At 31.1% G+C, this 24,948-nt stretch overlaps 1 protein-coding gene across 5 annotated transcripts in view; it reads left to right on the forward strand.

Moving 5' to 3' along the window:
* Nucleotides 1-24,948, forward strand: part of GNAS (GNAS complex locus) — a 286,023-nt gene that overhangs the window by 124,830 nt on the left and 136,245 nt on the right. For all 5 annotated transcript variants that reach the window (XM_074288704.1, XM_074288701.1, XM_074288703.1 and 2 more), the window contains exon 2: nucleotides 866-938. In XM_074288704.1, the coding sequence (XP_074144805.1) occupies nucleotides 866-938 (73 nt within the window). The remainder of the gene's footprint in view (nucleotides 1-865; nucleotides 939-24,948) is intronic.

Here is a 24,948-nt window from a genome sequence, read left to right on the forward strand (position 1 = left end):
AAATGGAGGCATTTGTAGGGTTTATAATCCATCCAATGGATGTCAGGAGTACTTGTGATCAAAGTGCAGAATAGATTTCTTCTTCCTTTATGGATATTGCAACCTAACTTTAATGTAATTCTCTTGAAGAAGCAACGGGTTTGGTGCTAGGAAAGGGAGCTGGAGAAGGAAGATAATGAATGAAATAAAGTAAATCTTTCACTTTTAACTGGAACACTGTATTGTCCAGAAAGACTTAGACCTGAAGCCATAGTTGTTTGGGAGATTGGTGGAAGAGTGGGTAAGTAGGTGGATTTGTTAGAGGTAAAACTCTATTGTAGCCCAGAGGTAAGGAAGTGCAGTGAGAGACTGCTTTCTTAGCTAATGGTTTGAACTGTGTTAGAAAGAATTGTAGTTATTGGACTTATTTTGGAGGATTAATTCCTGGATATTTTATCTGTTATAAATCTTTTCCTGAATAGGTATATGTGAGTTTTTATATAAATTCATATGTATTATGCATTTATACATTTCTACTTAATGATAATAAACTAATTTAGTAGTTTCAAGAAATTAACTTTTGAGTTTTCCCTAAATGACAAAATCATGCTATTCTTTTTTTCCATGCCATTTCTGTATCTCAATTAAAAAAAAAAATCTTTTCTTTAATTCTTATGACAAATTGGTGGTAAGATACTTGAAAAGGACCCAGAGCTAATATTTACTTCAACTATGTACTTGTTATAATTTACATTGCAACTGGAATTTCAAAGAGGATTATTGTTCCATTATTATTTTTAAATCATGTATATGGAACAAACTGCCTTATGTGTCTTGATTGTCTTTTCGAGCTTCCTTCATAAACTGATTTACTTTCATTTTCTAGGTGCTGGTGAATCTGGTAAAAGCACAATTGTCAAACAGATGAGGATCTTGCACGTCAATGGATTTAATGCTGAGTAAGTACCTTTATTCCTTGGTCCTATAATATATTTAGTAACAGTTTAAAATGTTGTACTTTTACAGGATGTACAAAAATGTTTGAGATTGAGTAGTCAGAAAGAATTAAATTTATCAGCCTACATTAAAGAATTAGTCATCTTTTTTCCTTTATCTCATCTTTCCTTCCTTCTTCTTCCCTCCCTCCATTCCTTCCTCCCTTCCTTCCTTCTTTCCTTTCTTTCCTTTGTCTTCCTTCTCTCCCTCCTTCTTTCCTTCTTTCCTCCCTCTCCCCTCACTCCTTACCTCCCTCTCTCCTTCTCTTCTTTCCTCCCTTTCTTCCTTCCTTCTTCCTCCCTCCCTTCCTTCCTTCCCTCTCTTTTTAATGTAGATCTGTCATTCTTTCTGTCTTTCTTTCTGAAACAAAAGCAAAATCACTAATGGTTTGTAAAGATGTTTTTCTGGTTCATTATAATTTAGTTGGAGGTTAGTTAACTCTAGAAACATTTGGCCTCATGAAAACCTTGATCGCATCAAGGTTGTAACAAACTTGAGCAAAAGTTTTTTTGCAGTTTCTTTCACAACATAGTAGACAATAATTTACCTTCTCCGTGTCATGTTAGTTCCTTCTGTTGTCATCATTGTTTTCTGGTAGATTTCAATGTATAAAACTACAGGTTTTTAAATGTCAGTAAGGAAACTTTGATTTAATGTCATTTTTATGTAAAGCCTTTCTGTTTATAAAGTATGGGAAGCATAAGTATTTTTCATTTTGTGGCTGAAAATTTGGTTGAATATTTTCACACTTGTGTTAACAAATTTCAGTTGGATTCTTTTGATAAATTGAAGGGAGTATTAAGCCTGAAAATCAATTATTATCAGTTATTCTATTTACGGAATCTTTAGATCCTATAGTACCTTGATTGCATTATATGACTTCTCCTTTACTTGTTCTTTATTGCTATTATTTGTTTAGAAAAGAACTATTTAACTTGAATGAGAAAAAAAAAGTCTTCACAAAAAATCTTCATCTTTTAAAACTTTAGGAAAAGCCTTTCTTTTTTGCACTTAAGGACTATTAGGACTCTGAAAACGTTTTGAAGCTTGGAGATAAGCATTCAAATGCTAATGTAATTTTAAATGACACATTTTTTGAAGCTTTTGCTTATGTTGCTCCTTCCTCAACTATTTGTTGATTATTAGGTCTCATTTAATTGTGTGATTGTACTTTGACTCTTAGAATAATGTTTAGGATTTTTTTTTTTTTTGGAACATATTTGAGAAACTATTACTACCTTTTTGGTATAAGTTGTTTGTGCCAAAAGATTTGAGAGACTTTGTAGTTAAGCAACTTTTTAAAATATGAATTTGCTACAAGCTGTCCTAATCTTTGGAAGAATACTTGAATTTATAACTTTCTCAGTAGTCTAGCATTTTAACATGTATTTGTAAGGACAGTTAATGCTTTTACTTGACAGACAGAATTTCCTTTTTAAAAATATTACCAAGGATATTTGGAATACTAGGCAATGGTTAAAATGAGATGCATCTTATATAGGAGTTTAAATAATTTCCTTTAGCTATAATGAAAGAAAATGCGTAGTGCACTATCTGATTTTATTAGTCATCTTGCCAAGGCAAATAAAACAGTGGAATTAGAGTAATTGTAATCTATCCGTTACTTTTCTCCCATGAATACAAGACATTTTAGATGTATCATTCTGTTATCATAAAATGTGTTAGGAACACATTTTACAAATGAACCAGAGAGATTGTACAGTTGAACGTTAAATGACTTACCCAAGTCATACAGAAAATCATCATCATTGTCAGGATAAGGAGTAATCTGCTGACTTAATTAAACTACCTGTTCTTTCTTTAAACCAAAATATAATTTTATCTCTTTTTGGAAAATAATCAGACTCAAGTATAGAATTTTAATTTGCATAAGAATAATAGAGTGACATATTTAATCATAGTTTAAAAATTATGATTACATTAATGCTTTGTTTTTAAATATTAGTTCTTTGTTTTGATAATTTTATAAATATTAGAGGTTAATAAATTAGTTTTGTAAATGCATGCAAAAATGGTGGCTTAAAAAAAGCAAAAAGGAGAGTTTAATGATGGTTGTGTGATTTTGTGAAGTGAGCATGTATGTAGTATATGGTGAACAGAGTACGTTTTAGCAACTTCTGAAATCACTCAATAGTCTACCAAATATGACTACATTGAACTTCTGTATAAACACAAATCGCAGTATTTCTAGTGGAGAAATGGCGGGGCGGGAAATCAGCAACAGTATTCTATTTGTTAAATACTTTTTTTTGTGGTTTAAATCACAATTATTTTTGTAGCCCTGACAAATACTTTAATTTCCTTTATTGATAGATTACTCCTGTAATAGTTTCATTTTAGAATTTATAACTACATGTGTTGTATGCTGTTTTGTTTAAAAATGGATTAAAGTATCCATGGACCTCAACTTTCTCATCTGTAACATGAGAGTTGGCCGAATTAGGTGATCTCCAAAGTCCCTTCCAACTGTAAATCTATGATCCTGTAATTTAGTTCATAAATGGCTTTTGTAGGAAGGCTTTGTAATGAAAAAAAATTGTGCACTTGGAGTCAGGTATCATTATTCTAACATCTAACTGGGAGAATGGACATGCAAATGAACCCCAGTTTCTTATGTAAAATAAAGATTTTAATACTTCTGTGAGTAAAGTATAGATCTGAAAATGTGTGAGTTATTATTTGTATATGTCTATATACAGTTTTTAATTAGTCCTCTTAGTGTATTTAAGACCCGATTTTGTAGATAAAGTGCATATTTTTAAACAATCTAATAAGTAAGTTAAATACATCTAATTTTATTTGGAGTTATGATGCATTTCAAAAATCATAATTATCCAGTTGCCTGTTTTAAGGTGCTTCCAAAATTATGTCATTAAACTTGCTAAATTCTTCAAAATAAAAATGCTTTTTTTTTTGAGTGTAAAATAGATTTGTATTTGCATTTTTGATGATTTGACTTATAAAGGTGAGAAAATAAGTGTTATAAATAGGTAACATATAAATTAGTAATAAAATCTCATTCTAAAGTTTTAACTACACAGCAACTCCAGATTGATTTACGTTTTAAACTTTGAATCCTATGATCCTAAATCAAGAACTTTGAAACTTCTAATATTGCTTATAAAGAACTAAACAAAAAACAAATTGTATTTTCCCTTTCTTTCCCCCTAAAAACACTACACATGATAATGTTCATGTACTATAAAGAACTATGAGAGAATACATTTAGTAGTATCCATTCATGTGTCTTACTTTTGTGGTTTCAAAAGTGATTCAACATTTTAGTTATTTTAAGTTCTGTACCTTGTGTGGCTGTAACAATTCATGGTAAAGTCAGTAAACTTCATTAAATTTCAGAGATTAAACATTCATACTGCATTCTCATGACAGAAGCATCTATTGAAATTCTTAAATTTATTAAATGAATTTGTATATAACTCAACAAATTACTTCTCCTTCCCCTTCCTTCCCCCTTTAAATAGTAAATATTAGATAGCTTTCAATTGTTTAGTTCTTTAGAATTAAGATCAGATAGGTTGGTATACATGAGTGGATTTGATCTTTCTATTTTATGAATGAATTGAAATGAGTCATAAATACCTATATTTATGAGTCAACTATGCACATGTGTTGTTAATAAGTTACCTATGTTTGTCACAAAATGATTCTAAAATACATAATTCCTGACACATTTATAAAAATGTTATAGATATTATTGGTCAACAAACAAAACATCCTTCAGTGTATTTTTTTAAAATATTGCTTCAATTTGGTTTTTAAATCCATATATATGTTTCAAGGGCCACTATATGGGAGGGACTGATCTTTGAGGTTGGTTCATTTTTTATTACAATTTCTAGAAATTGCCCCAAAACATACTTTGGACTTTAGTCTTCAAAGTATAAAAGAGCATAGTTATCATGTGAACATGACAACTAAAAAAGGGATAATTGTTTGAGTTCTAAAGTACATTAGCCAGTCCACTATTGAGAAAACTATAACTTTTACCAAACCAAAATGTTCTCTGTATTATTAAGAATTTTCAGAATTATTTAATTTATGTTGACTGTTTAATTCTTGGTTCTTGCATATTGTTAAGGCATAAAAAAAGGACGATATAATGGGAAAAATGTACAGAGTTAAAGTAGTTTTAAAAACATCAGGCCTTTCAGAATATCTTCTCAGTTTTTTGGGGTTTTGGGGGTTTTTTTTGTTTTTTATGGGGGTTTTTGTTTTTGGAGAGGTTTTTTGGTGTATGTTTTGTTTTTTTTGCCTGAAATAAAATTAAATAACAGAGTCCATCTTCAGGGAAGAACTGAAAATAGTTGTTTTGAGGTAAAGTAATTGGGTCTGTGGGGTGTTTTTTCTTACATTTTTCACACAATTTCAGATATATGTCATTAATGATAAACTTTGTACAACAAACTACATATTCCCCAGAAATACTACCGATGTTTTTTTAATACTTAGAAATTTTGCTTTCATAGGATTCTGAAAGTTTCATTTCAGTTTTATAATTTATAGTACCTGTTTAAGTAATATGCAATAAAAAGAAAAAAGTATTGAAATGGACTTTGGATGCTTTAGCCATGAAGGAAAGTTCATTTTTACTTTAACTTTTGCCCCAACACTTGACAGGGCAATGTCTTTTTACGAGGTTAGTTAAGCAATAATATTCTACAGTGTACCCATTGGGTAAATATTATGATTAAAATTGGGCACTGCATGTATTTTTAAAGGATGCAGCCATTGCTTACTAAAGATTTTATTTTAATCTTATTTAATTATACTTTTTTTTTTTACACAATGAATTTTTAAAAAGTTTTTTTAATGAAAAGTATATTGATATTTAATTTTTAGAAAATCAATATGGATGAGCTTTTTCTTATCTTGGGTACAAGATAAGACATTTAAACCATAACTTCTCTTTTCTATTTTTAAAAAGAGGAAATGAAATCCCCAGACTAGTTCCTTTGTGGAAGAAGCCATAGGTAATCTCAGATTGTTATATTTAGCCTTTGAATGACATACAGGGGAATTCTTCATTTGGGTCATAGTATCTTTTTATTTTTAATCTCTTCTAATTCAGTCTTTTCTTTTTCCTTTCTACAGTGATTCTTGAACTTAAAAGGAAATATTCATACAGTCTTAGAAGTAGATAGGATCTTAAAGAACTTTCACAGATGAGGAAATTGAAGCCTTGAAAGCTTGAATAAGTGGCAGAGCTAGTAGGATTTAAACTCAAACTGGTAACTCCAATCAGTATTCCAAATGATACCTTTCTGGGAGTGTTTACATGCAAAAAGGATCATTCATTTACTTGGTAAATTTGGATTTTATCTAGATCTGGTAGAAATAATTAGTCTACACTCAACTGATAAGCACATTACCTAACATTTTTGAAGTATTATGAAATCATTTAACTTTCATCAAAGAGGAGGTTTGTTTTTTACCTGAAAGCTTAAACATACAGATTTATATTTTGGTTTCAGGAAAATATATTAACTTTGGTTAAATTGCTAAATTTATTTGAAAAACAAAACAAAACAAAACAGGAATAATTTCTTCTTCTAAAAAATGATGTTACTGTTTTTTCACAAGGCAGCAAAGTTACAAGACTCAGCATCAATTCATGTAGGTCTTTCCAGGCTTTTCTGAAATCAGCCTGCTCATTATTTCTTAAACAATAATATTCCATTATCTTCATCACTTATTCAGCCATTCCCCAAATGATAGGCATCCACTCAATTTCCAGTTCCTTGCCACTGTAAAAAGAGCTGTTGCAAATATTTTTGCACATATGGGTCCTTAAAAAAAACCCAAACAAACAGTATTTCATTTTAAAAATAAATCAGTATATCCCCATGCGGGAATCTTTATTATGTCCAGTATAATGCCCTCCATTTTTATTTGATTTTGATGCCACTGCTCTAAGCAACAATTTTAACACTGTACATTGAAAAGGGTGTTGACCTGCATTCATGGAGGGAGTTTCCTCATTTGGCAATTCCTTAAATCAGTGAAATTATAGGTCCAATCCCTTTTCCTTGTTTTATCTAACTTTTACTGCCCTTAGATTTCCCTAGACAAGAACTAATAGTTTTACATTCTGGGATTAAAAAGTGCTACACTGTTTCAGACATTAGAACTAAGTTGTTTTAATTTTTAAGGTACCAGAAATGTGTTATACAATAGGGCTGTTTAAGATTCTATCTTATTATATATTTTTTCTTCCCTCCCTTCCATCTTTCTTCCCTACTTCTGTCCTCTTCTCATTCTTTCTCTCTCCTTCTTTTTTTCCTTTCTTGTTTTCACCCTCTTCCCACCCCAAATGCATGTATATACATGTATAAATTATGCTAATACCATATTTAGATTAGTATTTTTGAAATTTTTTATTTTGCATTAAAAATATAGTAACATTTTTTCTTGTAACAGACACAAATAATACATTGTAGTATGCATTTTAAACATTATTGTAAGTTTTTCTTTTGTGATGAGATTTTTAAAAAATTTTATTTTTATAAGCATTTAATTTTTGAAAATTGATAGGATATAGTTTTTACCTTGGAAGTATATATTTCTATATTTTAACTGAATTTCAAAATTTATAAAGAAATGCAACTTTATTTGTCCATTGTTTCTCTTTTTAAAAGAATTATTTAAATTTATAAAATGTGCTACCATAAACTAAAAATGAAACTATTCTTCAACATCTATTACCATTTAAGATTTGTTTTTCCTTCTGAGACTCTTTACTTTGTTTATCCCCCAAAGGCCATATTTTTTCCTCATTGTCCTTTTTCCCTTAGTACTATTCTAAACTTGTTTCAGATATCATCTTTGGCAGACATTGACAATCTGCAAAAAGTGTGGTGTGCCAGGTTCTAGTTGTCACACTCCTATTCTCTACTAGTCACACCCTAATGAAGGAGTAATGTTAGAGGATTCTAAAAGGCATAGAACTTTTGTTGAACCTGAAAGCACAGAGTTATCACAGATTGCCTCTAAATAGTACTGATTGTTCTGGGCTCTCACAACTTGACCACAGGTATGACATTGAAAGAAACACATATTGTAATACTGTGTGCATCTAGAATCGTGAGCTAGCGTCACATAGATCAGCAATGGTTGTATTGCTTTTCCCCCTTAAATACAACTGGCTGTTGTATGTTCTTCTCTTGAAATAGTTGCTACATCCATAATTTTGGAGCTCAGTTTTGCCATCTTCTTTGTGGTGCTAACACTAATATCTTACTTTCTGTTATGCTCTTGTAAGGTAGAATTTGCATGCTAATTTTTTTAGTGGACAGATGAACATATGCTCTTAGGAGTGTGTAATGATTCTACTCATGAGAAAGTGGGTGTGGGTAGGAGGGGTATGCAACTAAAACTGTCTCTCTACAAATATTATGGTGCTAGTTGGTCAATACATTCCTAAAAAAATAGCCTATTTATCTTGTTTAATATATTCAGTAATTTTGAATTCAACTAAGATATCAACATGTATTCATTTTTTATGATAACTATTAATTTGGTTTTAGTTTAGTGGAGTTTTTTGTTTGTTTGTTTTTGAGACTTGTGAGTATCTGTTGGTGAAATTGTGGTCCTTTACCAAACTTCTTAGAATGTGTTCTATTACATACATATAGTATCTCACATTACATAGTTAAAAAGAAGGTATCAGATATAGTACTTTGAACTTAAGTTAGGGTTTCTAATTTGGGAGTCAGAAACAATTTTTGGTAGTAATTTTGCTATATATTTGAACTAATATTTTTCAACATCTTCATAAGTCCATTTTTCTCAAACCAAATCTAAAAGTAAAAAAAAAAAGTTTATATTTAGTGATAAATTTGTTGAAGTAGAATAGTTCTACAAATGAAAAAGGCATATAAATATATTAATTATTTCACTCTAGGTACTTTAAATTGAATACCACTTATGTTGAATTTACTAATTTTAAAATGTTGTTATAAGTACTTGTCTGATAGTTATAAAAGAACATATTTTTGTACCAGATAATTGTGGGCAAAAGTCATCTTGGTTTTTCCTTTTGTGTGTCATAAAGATAGTTATCTAGTAGGATTAGCCACCAGTTTCTTAACCATATCTCAATGGGACCGTGAAATAAATCACCATAGAATCTTACCTACTGATGTTCATTTAGCATAGTCACCAGAAAACAATTATCTGTCCCTGCTGCATCTCTCTAGACTCCCAAGAGCAAAGAGCTAATTGTTTAGGCAGAGATGTGAATTCTTCCCTCTGATGACAGATAATCTCAATAGATATTCCAGTTTAGCCAGACTGGTAAGTTAAAAACAAATTGTATAATTGTCTCTTTAGGTATGTGAAGTACAACTTTTAACCATTTGTTAAATGTTGAAATTAAATTATACATATATGTGTGTATAACATAGACCTATTTTATTAATCTCTTAAGTTTTATGTTGAAAAAAAGCATGGTATAATGGGAAGAGCTAGAGGAAATTACATCTCTTTTGTATCTATATTACTGATATGTGTGCATATGCATTTATATTCATATATAACTAAGTTTATATATTTTATGAATATAGGATATAACAAGAATTCATGCTTAAGAAGCTCATGATATTTTTAGAGCATTTCTAGGCAAAAATTAGTTTGGAAGTTTATTAAATGGTACTTTCCACAATGGATACATTGTGTAGTATTTAAAAGTAGTATTTAAAAGACAGTAAATGATTGTCCTATCTGAAAGATGTACTTGGGCAGAAATAGGAAAAGTCAAAGAAGTAGATGGCACAAATTTTGATATCAATGTAAAGGAAGATAGTTATTTGGGAAGAAAATAGTTACAAAATACTTGAAAGTAGTAAACTTTTTTGCTTCTAAAAGTAGCATTTTTGTGTGTGTATATATGATTATATATAATTTGTACAAAAGAATTTGTACCTTTTAAGATAGTTTTCTGTCAATTATGACTGTATGTTATTGTAAAGTTCTCTTGAAAATGTAAGGGAATTGGGGCAGCTAGGTGGTGCAGTGGATAGAGTACCAGCCCTGAAATCAGGATGACTTGAGTTCAAATGTGATCTCAGACACTTAACACTTTCCTAGCTGTGTAATCCTGGGCTAGTGACTTAATCCCAATTGCCTGGGGTGGGGAGGAGGGAGTATGGAGAGAGAATGAAAGTAAGGGAATCAATGAATATACTGTCATAAAACTAAATATTAAACAATTTAAGTTTTAGAACAAGCCAAGGGCAAATCAAATTTAGCCCTGATTGAATCAATTTTCAGAATTTAAATATTTATACTCAATGCATTGAGCAGAGAATATATATTCATTGATTCCCTTTTATTTTTATTCTCTGCTATGCATTTTAAAATTTTAATTATTTTATCTCCCTTTCTCCCCACTGCACTAGATAGAGCTCCGTTAGATGAAGATGTGTGTATGTTTATATGTAAAATCATACTACCCATATTTCTATTTATCAGTTATTTCTCTTGGGGAGGATAATAACTTTCATTTTAGGTCCTTTATCATTGACTTGAATGTTTATAATACTTAGTTGCTCACAGTTATTCTTTGAATAATATTGCTATTGCTGTATACAGTGTTCTATTGGTTCTACTCATTTCGTTTTTTCATTATTTCATGCAAGAAAGCTATGAGTTTTCATAATCATGTGTTTTATTTGCTATAATGGAATCCTTGTATTTGGAAGAGGAAGTTTAATTATTCTGTGGGTATTTATTTTGGTTAATGTTTGCTAAGTAGTTATTGTGGAAAAAACTTGAACTTAATAACTTCCCTAACTGTAAGAGCCAATCTGTTAACTATTGAAATTCATTTGTAAGATTTTTTAAAATGAGAATTTATTAAATCTATTACTGAACTTATGACTTTATTTGAATATGGAATTTCAAAAGAAAAACTCTTTAGATTCAAATCTTCTTACATTATGATTTGGGATCTTGGTTAGTTCACCAATAACATTTATTAGGATTTTACTATTTATAGAAGGCTGTATTAGAAAACAAAAATTAAAAAAAATACTTAGATTTGTAAATATTTTCTTAGGAAAATTTCCAGAGCAAATTAAAATTCAAAGGTAATATGACACATTCAATTAAGATACTTTTAGAATAAGCATTGTATGATGAAAAGACTTCTGAGTTCAAATCCTAGCTTTGTCATTTAATATCTTTGTGATCTTGGGCAAGTTACTTTAAATCTCTGGACCGACCTCACTTTCTGCTATTATAAATTAAGAAAGAAGAGCTAGATCATCTTAGTCTCTTTCATTACAAAACTCTGATTCTGTGGTATTTGCCTGCTATGGAAAGTCTAAGGGGCAAAAGAAAAGCTTTAAATCGGGGAAATTTGAAATAGCTTCGTGGTGATGATATTTTACCTGGAGTTTAAAGGGTAGGTAAATTTTTGGTGGTATTTCAGTTCAGGAAAATGTATTCCAACCATAAGGAGTAGCACAATATAAGACAGAAAGACAAGATAACATTGATAAGTATGGGGAAAGGGGGCATCTGGTAAGTTTCTTTGAATGGAACAGTAGTGCATATGGAAAGCAGTAGTATGAGATTGGATTGAAAAGGTACAATAGTGCAAGATTATGAGACACCTTAAATGCTAAGCCTGAGTAATTTGATTTTTATTTGCTGGGCAACAGTTTTTATTAGAGGAGTAATATCAATTCAACAGTCATTTGCTAAAGAGCTTACTATGTGCAAAAAACTTTTCCAGGCACTCATGATATAAAGGAAAAAATCTATTCTCTGTTTAAATGAGGTCCTATTCTATGTAGTGGTTAAGAGATAGATAAACCAATAAAAACAGAAATAACTATATTACTAAGAAATTTGAGGAGGGAGAGAATATTAGTGACTGGGAAGTCTTCATAGAGTAAGTAGCACCTGAATTGAAGCTTAAAGAATCCTTCTTTGGTTTTCTTATGCTGTTTTCTCCTAGCTCTTCTCCTATCTGTTTGAGAAGTACTTGCTCTTTTCTTTGCTGACCCATCCTTCTCCTTATTTTTTCTAAATCTGAGTGACAGGCTTGGGTATTTTCCAAGATACAATGCTGGGGTATGTGTATATATATACACATATGTCAAAATAGCTAAATAGCTCAGTGGATGGAGCTTTGGGTCTGAGATCAGGAAGATCTGAGTTCAAATGTGTCCTCAAAATTCTTATTTAAAAAACCCTGTGACTCTGGACAACTCACTTAATTTCTTTAGTTTCTTCATCTCTTTAGTGAAGAGTACATATCTCCTAGGATGGTTGTGAAGATCAAATGAAAAAAATATATATACAATGCTTAGCCTATTAATCTGGCATATATATTAGCCACTATATAAAAGTTAGCAATTATTATTAATTGAATTCCAGCCTTGCATTTCCTAAGTGCACTTCTGATATTGATATTTGTCAGTGCTTTAAACTGAATATATCCAAAACTCATTTTTTCCAATCTGCCTCTTTTTACGACTTCTTTCACGTAATTTTTTAAATTAATTTTTATAATTATAACATTTTCTTTGACAGTACATATGCATAGGTACTTTTTTTTTTTTTTTTTTAACATTATCCCTTGTACTCCCTTCTGTTCCGAGTTTTTCCCCTCCTTCCCTCCACCCCCTCCCCTAGATGTCAGGCATTCCCATACATATTAAATATCTTATAGTATATCCTAGGTACAATATATATGTGCAGAACCGAATTTTGTTGTTGTTGTTGTTGTTGCAAAGGAAGGATTGTATTCGGATTTTTACGACTTCTTTATTATTTTTGTGGATAATATCATCCTTCCAGTTAACCAAAATCAAAATCTCTTAAGCCATCTTTGACTCTTCTTTCTTTTTCTTCTCTCACATCTATTTGGTTGTAAACATCTTATATATAATAATTCCTCCATTATATTATTCCCATCTGTTCCCTTTTCTCAACACTCTGCTATCATCGCTATTTGTAGCCCTCCTCATATCCTGCTTTGATAACTGGAATAGTTAGAACTAGTCTTTCTTACCACTCTTCTTTACTATTCATCATCCACACAGCTGCCAAAATAATCTTACTAATGTGCAGATCTGATCATGTCATTCCCCTATTCAATAGGAGGAAACATAAACTTCTTTGTTAGGCACTTAGAAGCTCTCTCCAAACTACTTTATTTTAAATTATGTCTGTTTGCACATTCAGCCAAACTATACCTCTCATTTTTTCCTTATTGCATCTAACTTCTCCCAAGGCTATATATATATATATATATATATATATATATATATATATATATATATATATATATATATATATATATATATATATATGTACAGCTCCTTTTCCTATGCCCAGATTACTCTCTCATCTCTATATCTATCACTTATTGTGCTTAGTATGGTTCCTGGGACATAGTAATTGATTAATAAATGTTTGTTGATTTGACTCCACTTATTGAAACTCTTTTCTTTCAAGGACCAGCTCAGGTCCCTCTAAATGGCAGTGTTCTGTTCCTCAGATTTTCTTAGTAGACATTAGATTATTCTTCTGTATCACTTTATACCATGCACAATACTTATTTGTGTATATGATGCTTGATAATAGTGTAAGCTCCTTGAGGATAAGGATGAAGTTTTCTATCTTCATTTTTCTATCTCAACTGTCTCCATAACTTCCTGTACAAGTAGATATTTAGAAAACATTGAGTGTACATGAGAATAAGTATGTTAAATTAATTTTGTTATGTAATACTGAATAATCAAATTCAATCAAAATCTGATTTAAAAGATCAGAATGCATGCTTAAAATATTTGGAAGAACATGCTTAATCATGATGTTTTGGAATAGCTTTTCCCCCACTTTAAATGTTGAGTCAATAGATTTTTTTGAAGGTAAACCTTTAAAAGAGGACAATCCAATTCATAGAAATAATTAAACATATTAGGAGTAATGTGTGCTTTTTTTTAATGCAAAATGTAAATATTTTCTTAGGAAAATTTCCAGAGCAAATTAAGTGATTTTTTTTTTGGGGGGGGGGGTATATACTTAATCTGTAATTAGGTACAACTGTAGAAAAAAAATGAATTTTAGATTTCAGGACTGGAAATATCAGTTTAAGATTGTGAGAAAAGTGACATTTTACATGTGGTTTCTATTTTTTTGTATTAGCTTTGATTTTGAATTGATTATTTATATTCAAATTTATGTTAAAATTTAGTTGATTGTAGCCACTCATAAGTAGGTCTAGTTTTATATTTGTAGGCCTTTTTGAAAATACTTTTTTTTTTTTTTGATGAAAACATATAACTTAATTCTTCCTTTTAAGAAATTCTAGACTAAGGAGTGGGGAGGGGGGAGGAATTGGAACACAAGGATTTGCAAGGATTAATGTTGAAGAATTATCTATATATATTAAAAAATAAAAAGCTTTAATAAAAAAATTCTAGCACTCTGGAAGATGAATTTTAAAAAGAGAGAAAACAGTCATTCTCCTTCCATATCTTAAGTGTTAGGGGCATGGCACCCTCCACAGTCTGGAAAATCTGCATAGTTTTTTTTTCTCCCTTAATATCAGAGAAGACATCTGAATTACAGTATTAAAAGATAAAATCTGTTGATATTATACAATATTATCCATATGTCTAATGCATTTCTGAGTTTCTAAACTTTTTCTGTGTCATCCTTTGGCCTTCCCATGACATCTTTGGCTTCTGCAAACCTCCCCCCCAAAATATCACCTAATTTCTTAGGCTCATCCGTGATATAGCCAAACCATGATGTGGAAAATTGTGTTGTAGAAAGGATAACTGTAGTCTTAAAAAGGAAAAATAATTGTTATGTCATCTTGAAAAACAAGGAACATTTTTGTAACTTTTATTTTTAAAAATATATATTTTTCTTTTACTTTAAAAATAATTGTACCTACAATAAAATTTAATTTAGGACATTATAAATTGGTGCTATAAACAAGAAATGAATGGAAGCATTAATCTTTTATTAATGGATTTTCTACACTTTCTGATTTAACTTCCAAGTAATTTGCTTTTATTTTATTTTAATTATTATTATTTTGCTGAGGCAATTGAGGTTAAGTGACTTGCCCAGAGTTACACAACTAAGAATTGTTAAGTGAGATCAGATTTGAACTCAGGTCCTCCCCACTTCAGGGCTGGTGCTCTAACCACTGTGCCACCTAGTTGCCTCTTAATTTTTAAAATACATTTACTTGTGTAGCAATGGTGAAGAATGTGGAGATTAGGTTTTTTTCAATTACTTCTAGTTGACTCTCATATTAATGCAGTTAATGGCAGTGTGGAGAGTTGAGGTATGAGAATCCCCTTCTGGTCGTTGCAGGTTCAATGTGAAAGAATGTGAACCCAAAATATTAGTAGCAAAAAATGGAAGTTTTATTGTTGGCACTGCAGAAGTCAGCTTTGCTAGGAAGATTGATTTCTGAGTGACAAGGTCCTAAAAGAGAAATCCTACTGATTTCTCTGAGAATAGAATGTCTTAACAGAGGGCAGGAGTCCTGGCAGGCAGCTATGCCAAGGAAAGAGGGTTCCTTGACAAGGCATAATTCTGCTTCGGACATTTTGCAAGTTATGAGTTTAAAATTGCCTTTTTTATAAGAAATCAATTGAATGAGATTTCTTCAATATTGTCATTACCCCCAAGCCTAGATTTCCAGTTGAATGAAACCACTTAAATTTGAGCCAAGTAGGAGTGGTCCTGGATTAATATTCAACTCAATAGAGGATGGAGTTAGTCACCACCAAGATAACAAATGAAGCCACTTTATTTTGATTCCCTGAAACAGGCCTCTCCCAGAGGAAAGTTTCTCAAGAGTTTTCCCCATGGCTTCTCCCCCAAAGTCAGAGAGGACAATTTCAGGGTTTCTCCCCCCCACCTATCCCCATCAATATTACCTAATTGTCAACCAGATGGGTATCAAAATTTCTGTGATTTTCTTTTATCTTTTTTCCCCATTCCTCTAATCCTGAATCAAAGAAAGCACTTTTTGGTAAAAATACCTTAGTTCAATCTCTATGTCTCTCTTGATGTGCCTCCCAACTTCATTTCCAGTAAATTCAGTGGGATTGGGAAAGGCCTGAGATTAACACCATTTATAAGGACAAAATGAATGTATAAAATAAATTAATTGACCCAATTAATTGACCCAATCAGCTTTACTTCTGATGAACAGGCCTCTTTAAAACATTTGCTTCTATTTGTTCAAATACTCTTAAAACTTCTCATGGATTATCATAACTTCCTTTTTTTCTGATTCCATGAGGCTTCTATTCTTCCACATCAGGAGCTGAATTCCTTTTTGAGCTTGTCTCCTGGATTTGATGAATTGACTTTAAAAGATCATTCTGAGCTGTGGCCTATCACCCTGCCAGGTTTGTCTTATTTTTGATTCATTCAAACCAATTCAGCCCTCAGGGAGGGATCACTTGGTGTGCCTGCATCTGTTACAATTAAGTGGACTCATTGTAGGTATTGTTTCTGCAATCAGGTCTTGGGCTCTCAAGGATCATTCCCAACTACTTATACTTTAATAACACAATGGATCTGTGATCTCATTGACATTGGTACTTCCTCAGATAGTGAAGGTTGCAAGTCATTCATACCTTGTCATCTTCTTTCATTATGGTTCATATTTTCTCATAAATTTTCATAAGAGAATCTCTCTAGAGGCCTTCCTCTAGATCATCTAACTTTTTGTGGACACTAATACAGCATTCTATCTTTGCCTTGTTTTATGACTAGCCTACCTTTTTTATTATTATTATTTAGTTCTAAGATGATCTATTTTACTAAATTTGAATGTGACTTGTTGGTAATAATATGCTACAAATCACTTTATACCTTTTGTATTTTTGAATTGCTCTTTGGAATCAGCCTTAGTTTTGGAATCTTAGGAATTGGTTGGAGGCAGAGGAAATATTAAAATTCTCCTGTGCATGTGCTTTCCAAATAAGTGATTTGATGGGGAGAAGAGACCAGTGGCAATCAGAGAGAAATAAAGAATAACCCTCTTACAAGTGGCAAAGGAAAGGGACCAAGCCTGTATGACATACTTATTTTGTGCCAGGTACTATATACTAAATGCTTTACAAATATTAAATCATTTGATCCTTATAACAACCCTGGAAGGGAAGCAATAGTTCTATTGTTCTTACTTTACATTTGATGAAACTGAGGCAATGAGAGGCTATGGGATTTTTCTGAGATCACACAGAATAAATGTAATGCTGGAGAAACTGAGACAAGATAGAGATATTAGAGAATTATTAATATTTTATTTGAAAGGGAAAGATTTACTGGGACCAAATGGATCCATGGTTTGGTCCCAGGGCTGAATGAGACTATTGTCTCCAAGAATCCAGAAGGGAATGTCAGATACAAGATTCTTTATAGGGTAACAAGAACATTGACATAATGGAGAAGAAACCTGAGGTGGGGATGACCTAAGTGGGGGGGGAGGTACCTAGGATGACATAATTGGAGAGAGGTATCTGAGAGACTCCAGGTATTCTAATAATGTCTAAAATGGTTAAAGACTTTTATCCCATCAAACATTAAGAAGGAATGATTATAGCCTGAGGTCTTGGGGCAGAATTACTGAGGTAGCACAATTCGGAAAACTGGGTCAGGACATTAAAAGGGAACCTTGGCACAACTTAAGTGTCTGAGACTGGATTTGACCCCAAGTCTTTCTTACTCTTAGCCCAGTGCTACCCACTCTTCCACCTAGCTTTGTGATTCTACAACCAGAAAAGAATATAATCACAAATGATCAGGTATGGACAGTGAGACTAAGAGTTTTGCTACAAGACTGTAAAATTTTCATAAAGATTTTATAATTACTTAATGAAAATCATTGATCAGGCACTTGCCAAGCGTCAGACTCTGTGCTGAGAGCTGGTGATATAAAAAGTGAAACAGTCCCTACTGTGGAGGAACTTAAATCTTAATAGTTATGAAAACAATGTAAAGGAATTGTGATTAAGCAAGGTTGTCTACACATGGGAAGTCACTGGGATGCAGAGTAGAACCTGAGGGCAGTTGATTGACATTTTTTCCAGAAGCAATGGTTATATTGATTTGAGTATTATTTCCTAAACAAAATATTGAAAGGAAAATGGATGGAGTAGTCACATGGTATCTGGAAGGATAACTGAATGGAATGTGAACTTGTGGCCTGCTCTGGGACCAGCTAGATAGATTTGAACTATGTATTTTTATTTTTACTTACCAATCAGCCTCAGTGCAAAAGATAAATTGAGTGGATTAACTTCCCCAGAGTATGGTCTCTGATCTTCTGGTGAAAACTCTACTGTATTGCTTTTCAGTCCTTTCAGATTTTTTTTGGGCTACTTTATTTTTGTTGTTTTTTTTCTTTTGTGACAAAGATATTAGATTAGTTTGCCATTTCCCTCTCTAGCTCATTTTACCAGTGAGGAACTAAAAGCAAATGGTAAATGATTTGCTTAGGGTCATATAGCTAGAAAGAGTCTGAGGCCAGATTTGAATTCAGCTTTTCCTGATTCCATGCATGGCACTCTATCCACTGTGCCACCTGTCTACCTATTTTATCAAGTATTAAGATGTTATAGTTTTAGTATCATTGGTCATTTAAAAAAAAAATACATACTAGGTGCTATAGAAGATAAAGCACTGACTAAAGTTGGGAGATTCTAAATTCAAATTTGGCCTCAAATACTTAATACTTACTAGCTATGTGATATTGGGCAAGTCATTTAACTCTGATTGTCTCATCATTCTCCCCTTTCCCCCCCTTAAAAAAAAAAAAAAAAAAAAAAGTAGATACAGAAATGTTAGTGAACATAGTCTACTTCTTTGTTAGAATTTTGCAAAATTCCGTTTTGTTGCCTCTCTGCTTTTAACTTTCTGTATTTTTTGTAATTATGTAATTAACTTTGTATATCGTGCTTAGCTTATTTTTATTTAGCACTTTTTGCTGTTGTATGAGTTCATACTTCTCATTATCACTTATAGTCCATAACATTTTACAAGCAAGTTTGTATTATCATTAATTACTGTTTCTCTTTGGACTACTGGCTACAATGATTTCTGGGCTCCTTAGCTTCCTCTTCTGATGATTACTTTATTTCTATTAAAAGTTCTGTAGGAAGTATAATACAGCCAGTATCTCTTCCTTTTATCTATTTCCTATTTTCCAGAATAAGATTGGGATTTTTTAGAACAGGCCAAGTTATCATACCAACATACTTGGGGGGGGGGGTGTAATTGCTGTTGTAATTGCATGTAGCATCTTTATATCTCTTCTCCTTCTGATTTGTTACTGAGTTCTGATTTATTATTGAGTTTTGACCTTTGCTCTAATAAATGTGCTAATTGCACATATCTAATTCTAAAATTTTCTAATATCTCTAACCAGTTTCCTATTCACTAAGATAATTGTAATTTTCATGGTTTTGGTGATGCTTAATGCTTTCCATGTCAAACTTGTTATGATTTTTAAAAAATATTCATTAAATATTTCCCAATAAAAATTGTTAAACAATCTTCTCCCCAGTTAGTGAATATTTATTTTTTGTTATTTTCAAATTTTTAATATTTCACTTTCTTCCAATTACATGTGAAAACAATTTTAACATCCATTGTTAAGTTTTGTATTCCAAAATCTATCCCATCCTCCCTACCTTAGCTTTTTCTTGAAACACTAAGTAATCTGATAGAAGTTTTGCAAACATATGAGTAGAAATGCAAAACATTTCCATATTAGTCATGGGGAGGAAGGAACTTGGAAGAAAGGAAGGAGGAAAGAAAGAAAAGAAAGACAGAAGGAAGGAATAAAAATGAATGAATTAACTAATTTTCCTGGTTCTGCCCTCTGCACTCAACATCTGTTCATATAAATCTTTCCAGGCTTTTCTGAAATCAGTTTGTTCATCAGTTTTGGACTTTGGTCTGTATTCGTTTGTCATCAGTTCATTCTCTGGAGGCAAATAGCATTTTTCATCATGATTCTCTATTGTATTGCTGAGAATAACTAAGTCATTCTCAGTTGTTCATACAGTGCTATTACTATGTACAATTTTCTCCTGCTTCTGTTCATTTCACTCTTTATCAGTTTATGTAAATCTTTCCAGGTTTTTTGAAATCATCCTACCCGTCATTTTTTATGGCACAAAAATAATCCACTGCAGTCATACATCAAAACTTGTTTAACTGTTCCTCAATTGATGGAAATGCTCTCAATTTCTAATTCTTAGCCACTGTAAAAAGAGCTACTATAAATATTTTTGAACAAATAGATTACCCTGGGGCACCTAAGTGGTATAGTGGATAGAGCACCAGCCCTGAAGTCAGGAGGACCTGAGTTCAAATGTGGATTCCTTCCTAGTTATGTGACCCTGGGCAAGTCACTTAATCTCAATTGCCTCAGCAAAACAAAAAAAAAAATCTTTATCACAACACATAGATTCTCCCTCCCTACCACTTTCTCTTTCTAGCTGCTTTTTGTTGTATTTCTTTGGGATACAGATCTAGTAATATTATAATTGAATCAGAGAATAGATGAATTTAATAATTATTTTTTTAAATTGAGTTCCAAATTTTCTTTTTCCTTCCTCCCACTCTCCTTAAAAAAGCAAGTACTTTGATTTAAATTATACATGTGAGGTCATGCCAAACATATTTCCTTATTAGCCAACTTAGAAAAGAAAAAGAAGGAAAGTTTTAAAAAGCATATTTCAATATGTATTCAAAGTTCATCATTTCTTTCTCTGGAGGCAGATATAATTTTTTTTCTTTTTATTTTATTTTGATAGTATGTTATTTTTTCCAATTACATATAAAGATGATTTTCAACATTCATTTTTATTAGATTTTGAGTTCCAATTATTTTTCTGTTTCTCTCTCTTACCTTCCCTCTCCCTATGCTAGCAAACAATCTGATATAGGTTATATATATGCTTTTAATTTTAATATATTTTCATATAAATCATGTTAGGAAATAAAAATCAGAAAGGGAAAACTCACAAGAAAGAAAAAAGGTGAAAATAGCATGCTTTGATCTGTATTCAGTCTTCATAGTCTGTAGATACAGATGGCATTTTCCAACCAAAGTTTATTATAATTGCCTTGGACCATGAAATTGCTGAAAAAAAGAGCTGTTACAGCTATTCATGCAAATGGGGGTACTTTTTCCTCTTTTATGATCTCTTTGGTATATAGACCCAGAAGTAAAATTTCTGGCTCAAAGGATCTGCACAGTTTTGTAGCTCTTTGAGCATAGTTCCATATTGCTCTCCAGAATAGGTGGAGCATTTCACAACTCTACCAACAATTCATTAGTGTCCCATTTTTCTCACATCCCTTCCAATGTTGATCATTATCTTCTCCTGCCATCTTAGCCAATTTGATAGGTGTGCAGAGTGGTATCTCAAGAGTTGTTTTAATTTGTTAAATTTTTGCACATATACATCCTTTTACTTTTTAAAATTTTTCTCTTATTTATTTGGAATACAGACCCAGTAGTGGTATTGTTGGGTCAAAATGTATGTACAGTTTGGGCCATATTCCAAATTGTTTTCCAGAATGACTAGCTCAGTTCACAACTCCATCAAGAATACATTAGTGTCTCAATTTTTCCACATTCTTTCCAACATTTGTCATTTTCCTTTTCTGTCATATTGTCCAATGTGAAAGGTGTGAGATGGTATCTCAGAGTTGTTTTAATTTGCCCTTCACTGATCAGTAGTAATTTAGGGAATTTTTTAATGTAACTCTTGATAACCTTGATTTCTTCTGAAAACTGCCTGTTCGTATCCTTTGATCATTTATTAACTGGAGAATGGCTCTTATTTCTATGAATTTGCCTTAGTTCTCAGCTATTCTAAGAAAATGAGACCTTTTATCAGAAAAACTTGTTAAAATTCACTCCCAGTTTCTTGTTTTCCTTCTCATTTTGGCTGAATTATTTTTATATGTGCAGAAAATTTTTAATTTCGGGTAATCCAAATTATCTATTTTATCTATTTCCATAATTTCTTCTATCTTTTGTTTGGTCCTAAACTCTTTCCTTGCCTATAGATATGACAGGAACATTTTTTTCCATGCTCTCCTAATTTACTTAAGGCAGCATTCTTGATGTCTAAATCATTTATCCATTTTGATTTTAGTTTTACATATGCTGGAAGATGTTGGTCTATGTCTAGTTTCTGCCAATCTGCTTTCCACTTTCCAGCAATTTTTGTTGAATGTTGAGTTTATATCTCAAAAGGTTTGAATTTCTGAGTTTATCAAATGCTAAATTACTATGGAAACTTACTATTGTATATTGTGTTCTTAGCCAATACCAGACTGTTTTGATGATTACTATTTTGTAATATAGTTGGAAACCTAGCTTAACTTTTTTTTTAAATTGAAACCCTTGATGTTCTTGACCTTTTATCTTTTAGATGAATTTTTTTTTCTAGTTGTGTAGAATAATATTTATGGCACTGAATAAGTAAATTAACTTAGGTAGGATTGACATTTTTATCTTATTCTTTTTTTTTCTATCCAAGAGTGATTAATATTTTTATAATTGCTTAGCTCTGACTTTATTTGTATGAAAAATATAACATAATTGTGTTCATATAATTCCTGGGTTTATCTGTAATTATTTTAAATGAAATTTCTCTATTTTCTTTTGCTGGGTTTTGTTGGGTTTATTTTATATCTTGAAATTTTGCTGAGTAGTTTTTTTAATTGAGTCATATCATCTGTAAACAATAATAGTTATGCTTCCTCATACCTGCTTTTATTCCTTCAGTTTCTTTTTTTCTTGTCTTCTTGTTATGGTGAGCATTTCTAATACAATATTGAATCATAGTGGTAATAAAGAATATATTGGCTTTACACTTGTTCTTATTGGGAAGTCTTTCAGATTATCTTCATTATAGATAATGCTTGCTCTTGGTTTTAGATAAATAATACCTGTCGTTTTAAGGAAGGTTCAATTAATTCATATGAATTTTTATTGGAAAGAGTATTATATTTTGTCGGATTTTCTTTCTGCATCTGTTGTCAAAATTATGTGATTTTTGTTGTTATTGGGATAGTTTTCCTAATATTGAACCAGTCTACATTCCTGGTAGAAATTTTAGCCATAGTATTTGATCCTTGTGATACATTGTTGTAATATCTTTGCTAACATTTTATAAAAGAATTTTTTTCCATCAACATTTATTTAAAATTTTAAAAAAATTTGGTTTTGTTCTCCCTAGTTAGGTATCAAAACCATATTTGTATCATAAAAGGAATTTAGGAAGACTCCTTTAACTAATTTTTACTTTTCAAATTTTTTTTAATATTTCCCAATTACATGTAAGAAATTAAATAATAAAAGTTTTTTAAAAGTATACTTTAATTTATTTTCAGAGTTCATTAGTTCTTTCCCTAGTTTTTCAAATAGTTTATGTAGTATTGGTGTTAATTGTTTCTTAAATGTTTAATAGAATTTATAGGTGAATCCATCGAGGTCTGCCAATTTTTTCTTAAGGAGCTCATTGATGGCATGTTCAATTTTTTTTTCTAAGATAAGGTACTTTATTCTATTTTCTCTTATTAGTATGGGCAGTTTATATTAAATATTTATCCACTTTACTTAGATTATCAGTTTTACTGTCATGTAATTGGACAAAATACCTTCTAATGTTGTTTTAATTTCATCTTTGTTGGTAGTATATTAACATTTTTTATTTTTGATACTAGTAATTTTTTTTAATGATTTAACTAATTGTTTCTTTCTGTTATTTAAAACTAGCTCCTGCTTTTGTTAATTAATTTTGTTTTTTCTAGTTTTTTTTTTTTTGGTGTACATCCAATTTACTGACTTGTTCTTTCATTTATTGATATATGCATTTAGACATATAAATTTTCTCTTAAGCACTGTTTTGACTGCATCCCACAGATTTTGGAATGTTTCTCTTTGTTATTCTCTTTAATGAAATAATTATTTTTATAATTTGTATTTTGATTCACTCAATTCTTTAGGATTCAATTATTTAATTTTCAATTAATTTTTAACCTTTATTTTCACTGCCCTTCATTAAATGTAATTTTATTGCATTATGGTCTGAAAAGAATGTGTTAAATATTTCCCCTTTTCTTCAATTGATTATATGGTTTTCCTGCTCTAATAACATTATCAGTTTCTGTGAACGTGTCATGTGCAGCTGAGAAAAAGGTATACTCCTTTGCATTCCTATTCAATTTTCTCTAAAAGTCTGTCATGTCAAACTTTTATAAGATAATATTCCTTTCCCTAATTTCTTCCTTATTTATTTTATGCTTTGTTATATTTAGCTCTGAGAGGAGAAAGTTGAGGTCTCCTACTAGTAAAACTATTAGTTTCATGATTTCCTTCTTTAATTCATTTAACTTTTCTTTTAATATATGTTTAGTTTTGATATCACTTCATTATCTGTTATTCCTTTTAGCAGTCTGTTCATTCCTTTTAACTAGATCTATTTTTGCTTTTGTTTTGTTTGAGATCATGATTGCTACCCTTGTCTTTTATACTTCATCTGACCTGTAGTATATTTTACTCCAGCCCCTTATTTTAACTTTGTGTGTATCTCTCAGCTTCCAGTATGTTTGTTTGTTTGTTTTTTTGTAAACAACATGTTGTTCTGGATTCTAATCCATTATATCTACTTCCATTTTATGAGTGAATTCATCCTGTTCATGTTCACTGTTATGATTACTAACTCTCAATTTCTTTCTACCTTATTTCTTCTGTTTATCTTTCTGTCTCTCTTTCCATCTTGTTCTTCATCTAAAGTTTATTTTGCTTCTAATCACTCGCTTCTTTTGTCTGTCTGCCCTTCTTTTTATTATCCTTCCCATTCTTCTTTCTTTTTCCTTTCACTCTTTTGTTGGGTAAAAGAGATTTCTCTT

This window comes from Sminthopsis crassicaudata, chromosome 2, assembly GCF_048593235.1.
Source record: "Sminthopsis crassicaudata isolate SCR6 chromosome 2, ASM4859323v1, whole genome shotgun sequence".
In the NCBI taxonomy this organism is placed as follows: Eukaryota; Metazoa; Chordata; class Mammalia; order Dasyuromorphia; family Dasyuridae; genus Sminthopsis; species Sminthopsis crassicaudata.